Here is a 13,006-nt window from a genome sequence, read left to right on the forward strand (position 1 = left end):
TCTCCAGGGAGAAAAATGTGTGGAATGGAGTGTCTTATTTTGGTAGGGTTTTAGCTGTGTTGTGTTTTTTTTAATAATATTCACGTTGCTATGTATTTATGTTAAAGAAGTCAAGGTCAGAGAAATGTGCCTTGCTTTTGGAGTGGAAGGTGGTGAGGTTTGTGACGGTCCTTAATTCTTGGAGGAGTTCATTCCACAGTTGCAGATCAGTGCCAAAGAGTTCTGTCGCACATTCTGCAAAAGGAGTGCAGCTGTCAATCAGTCTCCATCCCAGAACTTTAGAGATGGTCTTTTTGATATTCTGGGACCAGGTCTTATAGTGCTTTGAAGATAAGGGCCAAGACCTTGAACTTGATTAGAAATTCTAAGGGAAGCCATTGTAGAGAGTGGAGGATAGGTCTGATGTGTTTGCAGTAGTTTGTGTTGCTGAGGAGATATATTACAACAGTCTGTATTAGTTGGTGTTTCCTAGGTGCTAAAGACTTCATGCTTACGTATATCATATGGCTGCAGTACAGCCACAAAGGGATGCAGGCATGAATAACTGAAGACTCAGGTCATTGTCCACCAAGGTGGGATGGAGTTGCCTAGTCAACAAGAAAGGATAGAAAACAATGCTCATGGGTGCTGCTATGTGAGAGTTTAGTGTCAGTGAGGAACCCAAGAGTATTGTTAAATGACAAATCAAATATTGTGAATGTGTACCTTCGACTAAAGGAGGCTATACTGTGGCTGCAAACTCTTCAGAATGCTTTCCTGTGCTGCCAGCATCACCCCCTCTTGTTCGGTTCAGCTTCAGTCAGCTGTTCATCATCCAGGAGCTGATCTCATCCAAGAACAGGGCCATCTCGATGGTGATGCTGTGGTTGCTTGTGGTAAGGAATAGATACAGTTGTGAGTCATCTGCATATTACTAGTACTTGAGTCCATGTCATCTGACCTGTTCACTTGGTAGCTGCAGATCGGTGTTGAAAAGGACTGGAGAAAGAATTAATCCTTGTGGGACACCACAAGTGAGGAGTCTAGTGGTGGAGATGCCATTTCCCAGTAATTATTCCTCCAGGGTGGAATCAAACCATTTTAGTGCATTACCCTGGACTCCCGCCACATCTCTCAGGTGAGACAACAATATTTCATGGTCAAAACTGCTAAATGCTGCAGAGAGGACAAGGAGAATGAGAATCATCATCTGCTTTTTATCCAGTGACAGGAGGAGATCATCCATCGGTGCTACTAAAGTGGTTTCAGTTCCATGGACTGGCCAGAATCCAAGTTGTGCCAGGTCTAGAATGTTAGCTTCAATTAGATGAGTTTGTACTTGACCTTTGGCTAGCTTCTCTGTGAGCTTGCTTAGGAAAGTTGGGTTTGATATTGGATGGAAATTGACTAGAATCAAAATATCTAGGTCTGAGTTTCTTCAATGTTGTTTGGACTCCTGTGTTAGAAGGAGGAAGGGAAATTCCTTCTCTGTATTATTTTTTGGCTAATCAATCAGGAGTGGAACCAGTTCATGATTCTCTGGGCTTGCATACATGAACATTTAGTTTGCAACGAACTGGGATGTAAATCAACTCCATGCTAGCCTGCCATATGCTAACTGTCCGTATGGACCCTGCTGATGTGCACTAATAGTTCCTTAGTGCACTTTGATCTAACTCCGGCTTCAAACCGTTGTAGATCAAAGAGTATTAAGGAACTGTTAGTACATGTCAGCAGAGACCACACAGTTAGTGCGCAGCAGGCTAGTATGGCTGTAGATTTACACCCCACCTAGCAGCTCACTGAATGTTCATGTAGACAAGCCCTCTTTCACAGCCAGGAAGGACATGAGTCAGATTCACAAATTTTGGGTCAAGACCATTCACCGAAAAATGCAGCTTCAGCTGATATAAATCTATTTGCAAATTCCTGTTAGGTCTGCCAAATATTTCTGGCTCAACTGAAAAATCAGTTGTTTTCAGCATTGGCAAAATGAAACATTTCATTCAATCCAACTCAAAATCTTTCATTTTTTGTTTTTTGACATTTTGACAAAAGCAAAGGAGGAATAGATTCACAAAACTCTTTGGGCATAGGGAAGGGGGAGGACCTTCTGCTGAGTGTTTGGGGTACTTGTGGAATGTGGGAGATGCGGATTCAGTGCCCCTTCTGTCTATGAGAAGGGATTTGGACTTGCTTCTCCCATATTGCAGGACAGTGTCTTAGCCGCTGGGCTATGGGATATTCTGGTATGGGTATTTCTCAGTCTCCCCTGTTTAAGCTGTTCCACTTTTTATAAATAGTCACTGAAGCATAAACTTGAACTTCGGTCTCCCAAATCCCTAACCACAAGGCTATAAAATCATTCTTCCTCTTTCCCTGGCCAATGACTATCTATTGTCATTCATAGTAATTCAATCTATCTCAGTTATGTTTAATAACACTAAGAACAACATGGTACATTTTGTAGGTTTTGTGAGCCATGTTAAGGTTGCAGTGGATTGATGGAAGCCTTGCTACACAACTAATGCCCTTTTGGATTAAACCAGGGTTGGGCAAACCCTTGCCCCAGCCCTGATCACACACCCGCTCTCTGAACCCCTTGGTCTCAGCCCGGAGCACCCTCCTACACCCCAAACCCCTCATCCCCAGCCCCACCCCAGAACCCGCACCCCACTCAGCCCCAGCTTGGAGCCCCCTCCTGCAACCTGAACTCCTCATTTCTGGCCTCACCCCGGAGCCCGCTCCCCTGGCCAGAGCCCTCCTCCCCTCCCACATTCCAGCCCAAATTTTGTAAGCATTCATGGCCCGCCATACAATTTCTATACCCAGATGTGGCCCTTAGGCCAAAAAGTTTGCCCACTCCTGGATCGGACCGTACTATGAGTACGTCTAGACTGCAATAAAAAAACCCTGGGTATAGTGTCTCGGAGCCTGGGTCAACTGATTCGGGCTAGCAGGTCTCAGGATTGCAGAGCTAAAAATTTCCGTATAGACATTCAGACTCAGCCTGGAGCCTGTGCTTTGAGACCCACCACCCCCCTTGTAGGGTTTCAGATTCCAGGCTCCAGCCGTAGCCCAATGTCTACACTGCCCATTTTAGCCCTGTGAGCCTGAACCCTGCAAAACTGAGTCAGCTGACCCAGAGGTCTTTTATAGCAGTGTAGACATACCATGTATGTCTTTTTGTGACATTGGGACTCTTTTTGGTAAGTGCCATCAGTTTCACTGTAATTTATTGTTCCAAAGATATATTTAGTCATTTTTGTGCCTCATGACTGTGTGAACAGCTGTCATTAGTCCTATATACTGTTTTATTTGATCATATTTGCTGGAATCTCCTCTGCCTTGTTTAAAGGTATCTTGAAGAATTCTTCACAATTGAGACTTACAGTCCTATCTAAATGCATGTCTTTTGAGAAATGACTGTTGTATCTTGACATTGAGAGAACAGGCAATATGGAAAGTACACCAACATCAGGATTTTGCTCTGAGGGTACTCTGGAATTGTGCTCATTATGATCATTATTGTTGTTTGTTATAATTTAGTTTTAATCAATAATAAAAATCTATCGAGAAGATTCTGTCCTCAGTGTCTGGAGTCAAGGAAAAATACTCTTTTTTTTTTTTTTTTTATGCAGTCCTCTGTCTGCAGATGATAAGCTGGAACTGAGTCTCAGTATTTTTGTTTTCTTTGGAGTCTAGGTTGCACCAGGTAAATATAACAGACTTTGTCCTGTAGAGAAACTCAATCTTTTTAATGTCTTCCCTGTGTCAAAGAAATAATTCTATAAAATATGAGTCAAAATGGCTTATTCTCACAAGTACAGCAATTAAAAACATTATTTTCAAAATAAGTGGAATGGTTATGCCTTCATTGGCCACAAAATATTGATGCAGTCTTTAAAATATGAAGAGAGAGAGACAGTTTTCTTGCCTTTTCTATGGTAGGAAGAGCCAGCTTACATAGAGCATAAACCACTTAAATGAGGATTAAAAACTTGGCAAAACTCAATTGAGTCATCTTATTTGATTTTTTTTTTTTTCTGAATGATGGACTCTGCAGAATCTGTTTTAAAAGAGAGATGGCTGTAGAAAGTGAGTGAAAAGAGCAGGAATTGGGAAGGCTGTATTGGTCTGGAGAGGACAAAAAAGTGGGAACATTGAGTAGTTGAACAGGTTCAATAAAATGTCCATTTAGTTCTACTGTTAAGAAACAATTCAGTTTAAATAGACTCCACTGCATTTCTAAGCACGAAGCAAATACTTTTAGTTTTTTTCTGTCCTGGAGTTGTTAAAAAAAAAAAAAAAAGGCTATGGGATCAAATTTAGAACAGCAGGTTTAAAAGGCATAACAAACATTATTTAGTATAAAACAGTATAAATTTGTATTTATGGTCTAATGTCTGAGTTATATTTTTCTCAGGCAAGTTACTTTATTATTACAATTCTGAGATATTAACTCTTCGTCATTCTGGACTGAATAGGACTTTTGAAATGCTGAAACTAAATCAGTCTTGCAAATTTTCTCTTCATTAGACTAAGTCTCTGAAGCTCAGCTCAGAGATTCTGCATACTTCAGACTTAGACATTACCCAAACTTAGGGTGCTTTAGGGACAGAATGTCCTCCCAGTTGCTTAGAAGCTTGATAAATCATATTTTTTGCAGAGTCAATCAGTTGTGCTGGGACTAGAGGTGCTGGAGGTGCTGCTGCTGCCCCCCCCATCTTGAAATGATAATAACAAACACTAAATACATGGTTTCCATCGTCAGCACTCCCACTAGCAAAACTGTTCCAGCACCTCTGGTGTCAATCAGCAAACATTAGCCAGTATGAAATCTGAAACCTCATAAATGAAAATGGAAAGTCTACAAAGTTTACTAACATTCGAAGAGAGTTAGGCAAATACTGTCTGGCCTTGTGCAGTCTGTTTAGACGCATTTCAGTGAACCCTTTCTCTAGAAAGTTTCTCCAGTTTAAATAGATATGGATTTTGTATCAAGAGAAAGTTGTGTTGGTCCTACCAGCTGCTCCAAGAATCTTATCAATGCTAGTGAAACCAATTGTGTGTCTCTGTGTTACTTACTATGGGGAGAATTCTTAATTTATTTGAATATTCTGATTATGGCTTACATAATCCCTTGAGATTCTTTTCTTCCATTTAAAATGTACATTTCTTCAATTTTTACCTTGAGATTTTTTTAAAACCTTTATTTTGTTGCAAATACTAGAGATCAGTGGTTTTCTACTGTGGTCCGTGAATCCCTGGGGGTTTGCAGCGGGTGTGCAAAAGTTGTCATTACCTCTGGGGATCGGTAGACTATGCCTAAAATTTCCAAAGGGATCCACACTTCCATTTGAAATTGTTTAGGGATCTGCAAATGAAAAAAGGTTGCAAATCACTGCTGTAGATGTTTCATGTAATTGGATAATGCAAAACTAATTAATTCCTTTATCTTTCTTTTGCTATTATCTTCACTGACGTCACTTATTTATATGAAGTGACATCATTTCCTTTTATTGTCAGTTTCTCTCAGTTTGGTCAGATGTCTATGTTAAAACTTATTATTTGACTTACCTATGCAGATTGAAAATAAGAACATTGCTCTTCTTCCTTCTCAACTGGGTTATTTCAATGGTCAAAAAGTTAGATTTGATATGAAAATGTGGGGTGTGTTTGATGAATTTTGTGATTATTTTTATCTGTAAATATTAGTTTTAAATTCTATATGAACCCTTACTCTAAAGAAATGGGAATTGTTTTTCTTGTTCTTTTATAGGCTTAATTGCTTGTATCATATGCTTCAGCTTTGGTTTCCTTTTTCCTTAACTAAAACAACAAAAACGTTACTTCTAATTACAATAAAGACATTAATTGTTAATCTATATAGTTAAATCAGGATAATTCACTATTGTGTATGGAAGAGTTAAGCAAAATTAATTTAGCTAACACAGAACCCAAACTATAATAAAATAACTATTTAGTATTATGATATTGTACCTTAGCAAGGAATAACATTTACACTAACAAAATGCTTGATTAAAATTATTTTCAAATTTATAGAGCAAGTTGCATTGTGTGTGTATATAAGTGTGGGGGAAAATTAAACTGTATGAATTCACTACATTCCTACTCCTTAAAAAAATTGGAAAAATCTATTGCTGTTCAATGATTTTCTTTATTGCATTAGTTATTTTATTATTAAAATGAAAATAGCATTACTTAATGGGAATATCTTATTTATATAGGCTTTATGCAGAATTACTCGTCACTCACCCAGTGCTTTCCAGAGTGTGATTGAAAAGGTCGGGTTAATGACTGTTGTAAACTCATTGGCAAATGGAATATGTAAAGTTCAACAGTACATGCTGACCATGTTTGCTTCTATGTTGTCATGTGGGATTCATCTTCAGAGACTGATTCAAGAAAAGGTTTGATTTAAACTTTATGCTATTATTCTTGATTCTATGATTCTGCCTTGCTCATGCCATTTTTGTATACCAAAAACTTTTCCTGACCCTTCATAGACTATGAAAGGTATTATGACAATTTATCAACCTTTTTTGTTTGTTTGTTTTCCCTTAATATTCACCTTGTTTTGTAGTGGAGATAAATAACAGTTCAAAGTTATTGAAACACATTCCTACACTACCCAAAAAGCTGAAAAAATTGATGTAGGAAATGAGATTTTTGTACTGAATGAGGCCACTGGTCCATCAAGTCAGAAGTCCTGCTTTCAACAGAGTGTAATAATTGCTTCAGAGAAGTATGAACTCCCTTCCCCAAGTAGTGGTTAGTCAATTATGCAATGTGGAACATGGGAAGTGGCGGGGGTGGGGGTAGGGGGTAAAAGATGTGGTGGCAACAGATTTCCTCCTGGTCCTGGCATGTGTTCATCTTACACTCTGAAGTAATGAATCTGTTTACAATTATCTTTGCAATATTTGTAATTATTTATGCAATACTTCAGTATTTTTATTTTGCATCTTTATTTTGTATAGGATCTTTTGTTGATACTATATCCCAAAACACAGTAGAGTTACCAACTTAAATAAAAAAAGAGAGACGTTGAGGGGCACAGACAAAACTTAGGCTTGAAACTGGATAAAGTTCTTCACACGGGAATCTTTCATCCCTACGGTTTATCTGATCGTTACGGAACACGTTCCATTCTGTTGGTATGGTAATTACCATTACCATGGCTGGAACATCTGCATCTGCTTAAGAGAGCTGTACAAGTAATTTCTTGTTTTTCTTCTGCTTACAAAACATCTGTTTGTTGGCTCTTTTAAATATACCAGGAGTTTCCCATTCTTTCTCTGTTTGTCAGAAGCTGGGAATGAGTGACAGGGGATGGTTCACTTGATTACCTTTTCTGTTCATTCCCTCAGGGCACCTGGCACTGGCCACTGTCGGAAGACAGGATACAAGGCTAGATGGACCTATAGTCTGACCCAGTAGGGCCATTCTTATGTTCTTACATTCTGTATAGATTTTTACATGACGTAATTTTATCAATTTGTTGTTGTTAAACATTTGTATGTAGCGCCATAGATTTGTATGGCCCTGTATAGTGAGACTCGGGACATGCACCTTTCCCTAAGGAGTTTATAGTCTACATGTAGTTATCAGTCACCATTTTGCAGCTGATGAATTCAGAACTCCTTTATTAAAGTGTGGTACTTCTTATAGCTGGCCTTGTGTGTGATAGCTTTCGAAGTGCCCTCAGATCTCTAGCAGTCACACTCCCCATTGTCGTCTGCATTTTTGGTTATTAGCTTTAACAGAAAAGACTACCTGAGCAGACACAATAGTGTCTCTCAGGACTAGATACTTAGGTCAAGAAAGTTACTACCTGCTATCTACACAATGGAGGCTATAATTAAACAAAAAATGTAAAATAATGAGGTACAGAACTTGACGGGATTGATTTTTTATTTATTTATTTTTATTTTTTGCAAATCTCAAGAGGTGGGACTGATCTGTAATTGAGTTGCTGGTTCAGCTAAAATTCAGTAAATTCAGAAGGCTCTAGCCTGGACATAAATTGATAATGGCTCTAAGGGAAAAACAATGAGAAATGCATTAGGACAGCTACTTTAACATAGTACCGTTACACATTTAAAAGAGAAAATGCATAGTGATTGAAGCTAAAATTGTACTTGGATTATGCTATCCATACCTTAGGCCAATTTGTATTGTAAGTAAAATGGTGAAATAATCCTTTTATTAACTTAAGACAGTTTAAGTGTCACACGTCCTGATAAATGTCTGTAATTTATCTTCTAGAATATGATTAAAAGCTACTTATTTTGATCACCCAATCATTCTTCACTGTATAAAACAAAAGAAGTTCACCTCCATTCCTAGTCAATAAATATTCCACATCAGTAAGAAAATAGAATACTGAATGTAGGTTTTCATATAATTTCTTTTGTAAAATATATTGTAAATTGATACTGAATTCTTTTTTAAAAACAGATATACTTGAGACTTCTTAAATTTTGTTTTCTGTGAAAATTATACTCTCCTTGACTCCTATCCATCTTTCCCAACATCCAACACTGCTCCATTTTTAAAGCCACTTCCATTTTTTTTAAATTGCCTATGTGCCATGTGCATCCTAGTGCTCCCGTATGAGGGCATAAAGAGTGGATGGTTGCAACCCTGCATCAGTTCCTTTTTACCACCCATGGCAGTGAGATGGAATTTAGCTGATGTCCGATCCACTAGGCTTTAGCTTTAGCTAGTTTTCTTGAAAGCTTCTCCAAATCCTCTGAAATTCTCAGAACTATCTATAATCTTTTATTTTTACAACCCTGGTCTCTTGTAGTGCTTGTCGAACCGAAAGCTGCTTGCAGACCTTCCTGTACAGAGTCCTGGAATGGCAGACTCAAAACCCGCAGGCTTCAAGCCTCTCTGTCTTGCAATACTGGTACAGCAGACACTTTTTCTGCTTGAGAGAGTCTCAATCTGAAGCAGGTGTTTGGTCTGTCTCTCCTTTGCTGTAAGAATCCACAAATCAAAGGATGTGAGGCTGAAAGTCCATCTTCTAGAGTACTTTGTGAGAATGTATTCAGATCCAGAAGAGCTGAGTTCAAAAACCCATTTAACGGTGAAGACTGCATCTACCAGTGCTCCATCAAGCAGGCAGGTATCTCTGCAGAGAAAGAAGCACCGTAACCCGATGCCATCGCTGACCTCACTGTCAATATCCGCATTGATACTGACCCTGATACCAAAGCCATCAACAGCCCTAACATTTAAGCTGATGACTCAGATTTCAAAGCAGGGTGCTGAAAGGGCCTGCAGTGAGTATTGGAGAAGAAGCTTAGAAAGGAGCTTGGGGAACACAGAAGGATGTTGGGATACAAGCTGGCCAAGGCATGTATTGTTCTGAAGGTGAGTAGAAAGGAACAGATGGAGCTGCAGCAGGCTCCACCTGTAATGGAGGTTTCTTCTTCAAATGCTTGCTCATGTCCATTCCATTGTAGGTATGTGTGCTCGCCACATGCACTGCCCTCAGTGGTATCCTTAGGGGACCAGTTCTGGCGCCCTCTAGAGTGGCGCGCATATGCACCGGTATAAGGGGTGCTGGCAGCTGCCCCTTCCCTTAGTCCCTTCTTACCACCAGTGATGGTGCTGGAATGTCTCCTTGCCTCGGCAAGCTTTCCTGGTGTGCCTACTAGCAAATTCGTTGTATACAGTTGTTAAAGTTGTAGAGTTAATAGTTCCTTTAGTGTTAAGTTTGAATTAATTAGTAAGTCCCATGGGACTTAGCCTAGGGGTGGAGCATGCCCCAGTTCCCGGACTTCAAGCTTTGTGACTGCTGCAAAAAATCTGTGCCAGTCAGTGATCTCCACAGAAGCTTCTTGAAGTGTTTAGGGAAAACCCACGTGAGCGACGAGTGTCGCATTTGCAAGAGCTTCAGGCCATGGACCAAAAAGGAGTGAGACATTCATCTCCGAGCACTTCTTATGGAGTCTGCCCTCGCACCGGCCTTGGAGCTAACATGACCGAACTCAGCTCCGAGCACCGTGGCCTTGGTGCGGAGCACACCATCCCTGGTACTGGCTAAAAAGCAAAGAGAGGCTGGGAGAGAGCATTCTCCTAGATCCCATAAAGGGAAGCAAAGACCCGTGTGAGGCAGCTCTTCCCCTCCAGATGTTGGTCAGGCTCCAGTTCCCATTGAGTGGTCAAGCCCTCTTCCAGACCTGCCTGCCACCCCGGGACCCTTCCAACAGTCTTCATCAGTGCGGCACAACTCCCCGTCACAGGGGGTGCCCCGCAAGCACTTGCCTGAACAGCGCCACCAGTCCCCAGATGTGGGTCAGCTTACCTGCCTGAGGTCCTGGCATCAGTCCCCGGACTCTAGGCAATGTTCCTCGGGGTCCTGGTGTTGAGTTCTGGCGACCGTTGCCAACCATCTTTCGGATGCCTCTGAGACCAACTAATGCCCCTGCGACAGATGGGTAGACCCCTAGGGGTTCCAAAATTGGCAGGGGGCCAACCACTCGCCCTGGGTCCATGTTGCCACTGGTGGCCCAGAAGGGAATGCCAATGTCCCCGGTGGGTGATCTTGGCCTGCAGGCAGGAGCCCGAGGAGTGAGAGATTTGTCTGGGAGACCAGGATGGTACCGAGACCTCCTGTCTACCTCATTCCTGTTGGCTTCCTCCGCGGACCTCTGTTAAGGGACCTGTACTCATGCCACGACTCCGGTGACTGGCAGTGGCATTCGGCGGATCGGGGAAGGTACCCCGGCGATCAACACTTGATGCTTTGAGAGCAGTGCCGCTCTGTACACCAGGAGCGAGAGGACTGACGTGTCGGAGACAGTCAACGTGCTCGTGATGATCCGTAATGGCGATCTGGAGACGGGACTCCGGGATAGCCATGTCATCCCTCTGAAGTGGTGCTGCGGACTGGTAGACTGGCTCGGGCGCTCCTGGGACTGGAGCTCTGGGGACTGGTGACACGCCTCTGCAGACTGCCGGATATTTGGCAGTCCATGGCCAAGTTTGTGGACTCGCTGCCAGAGGAGCCCAGGAAGGAATTCCTGGCTATCCTCGATAAGGACAGGGCTGTGGCCAGGGAAGCCCTTCAAGTGGCCTCAGATCTGGCAGATTAGGTGGCCCAGACCATGGTTTCGGCTATTTCTGTGAGGTGTGGCTCCTGGTTGCAGTCGTTGGGCCTATCGGTGGTTCAGCAGTCCATCGAGGACCTCCCATTTGATGGCCTGGCACTGTTCTCAGAACAGGCAGAAAGTAAATTACACAGTCTAAAAGACTTTAGTGCTACCTTGCACTTGCTGGGCCTTTACACGCTGGTGCCTGCGAGGAAGCGGTTTAAACTGCAACAGTCCCACAGGTTTGGGACCCAACCTCGATCAGAGCACTTTTGCAAGAAGGGCAAGGGTATAAGTGCCGGCAGGGCCATCAGCTGGCCTCCTCAGATCACTTGAGCTCCACCTGCAACCAACCAGGTAATCAAGCATTTTGAGGGTGTGCTCGAAGGAGACCTTCCAGTCTGTGTCGTGGATCTAGCACCCCTACTTTTTTCCAACCATTTGTCCCCCTTCCTCCCTGCCTGGCCTTCTGTAACATCAGACCAGTGAGTCCTCAGCACAGTAGCAGGGGGATATGCCCTCCAGTTTATTTCTATCTTGCACCTCCCTCCCTATTCCTCTTCAGGGACCCTTCTCATGAGCATATGCTGACTCAGGGGGTGCAGGGCCTTCTGCAAGTGGGAGCCATGGAGGAAGTCGCTCTGCACTTGAGGGGGATAGGGTTTTACTCCTGCTATTTTTTGATCCCAAAGGCCAAGGGTGGTCTACGCCCCATCCTCGAGCTGCGGATCCTCAAGAAGTATCTCAAGAAGTTGAAGTTCCACATGGTCTCCCTGGCCTCCATCATTCCTTTCCTGGATCCAGGAGACTGGTATGTTTCCCTTGACCTAAAGACACTTACTTCCACTTATTGATATTTCACGGACACCGACAGTTCCTACGTTTCATAGTTGGGACCGCACACTACTAATTCGCAGTGCTCCCTTTTGGCCTAGCAATGGTGCCAAGGATGTTTATGAAGTGCATGTTGGTGGTGGAGGCCTACCTCAGATGTCGGGGTATCCAGATCTACCCGTACCTCAACGATTGGCTCATCCAGGGCCACGCCAAGGTCCAGGTCCAGGGCAGCGTTGCGATATTGCAAGCCACTTGATCCAGGTCCACAGGATAGAGTTTATCGGAGTGGTGCTCAACTCTACCCGAGCTGGAGCATTCCTGCCCTAGGCCAGGTTCAGGGCAATGTCAGATCTGATTTGCCAATGTCATTTCCCACATGTTCATCACTGCCCGGGTCTGTCTCAGACTATTGGGGCACATGGCAGCATGCACATACGTTGTCCGACATGCGAGACTCGGACTACGCCCGCTCCAGATCTGGCTGGCGTCGATATACTCCCTGGCCAGACATCACCTAGACAAGCTTATCATGATCCCGCTGCAGGGGTGGTCCAATCTGATTCCGATGTTGGAAGGTGCACCATTCATGAGCCTGCGACTGTCTCCCTGATTTCAGATGTGTCCTACCTCGGTGGGGAAGCACATCTTGGTATACTGTGAACTTAGGGGTTATGGTCTTGAAAGGAGCTCACGCTACATATAAATGTCAGGGAGCTCAGAGCCATCCATCTGGCTTGCGGAGTCTTTCTTCCCCAATTGTCTGGTTAGGTGCTGCAGGTGTTGACGGACAACACAGCCTCCATCTTCTATGTCAGTAGGCAGTGGGGAGCTTGTTCGTTGGCTCTGTGCCAGGAGTCTGTGGGACTTCTCCATTCAGCATGCAATCCACCTGGAAGCCTTGCACCTCCCCGGTATCCAGAATACGCTGGCGGATCACCTCAGGCGGTCCTTCTTCTCTCACCACAAGTGGTCCCTTCACTGGGAAGTCGTCAGAATATTCTTCCGGAAGTGGGGAACTTCCCGAGTGGACCTGTTCACCACCAGGCTGAACAGAAAGTGTC

General features: G+C 43.2%; 1 protein-coding gene across 2 annotated transcripts in view; it reads left to right on the forward strand.

Moving 5' to 3' along the window:
• The window catches only part of ULK4 (unc-51 like kinase 4), a 381,762-nt gene that overhangs the window by 93,284 nt on the left and 275,472 nt on the right, over positions 1-13,006 (forward strand). For both annotated transcript variants that reach the window (XM_084619803.1, XM_084619802.1), the window contains exon 21: positions 6,231-6,413. In XM_084619803.1, coding sequence (XP_084475929.1) covers positions 6,231-6,413 — 183 coding nt within the window. The remainder of the gene's footprint in view (positions 1-6,230; positions 6,414-13,006) is intronic.

The sequence above is a fragment of the Lepidochelys olivacea genome (assembly GCF_965140295.1).
Source record: "Lepidochelys olivacea isolate rLepOli2 genome assembly, chromosome: 2".
Lineage (NCBI taxonomy): Eukaryota > Metazoa > Chordata > Testudines > Cheloniidae > Lepidochelys > Lepidochelys olivacea.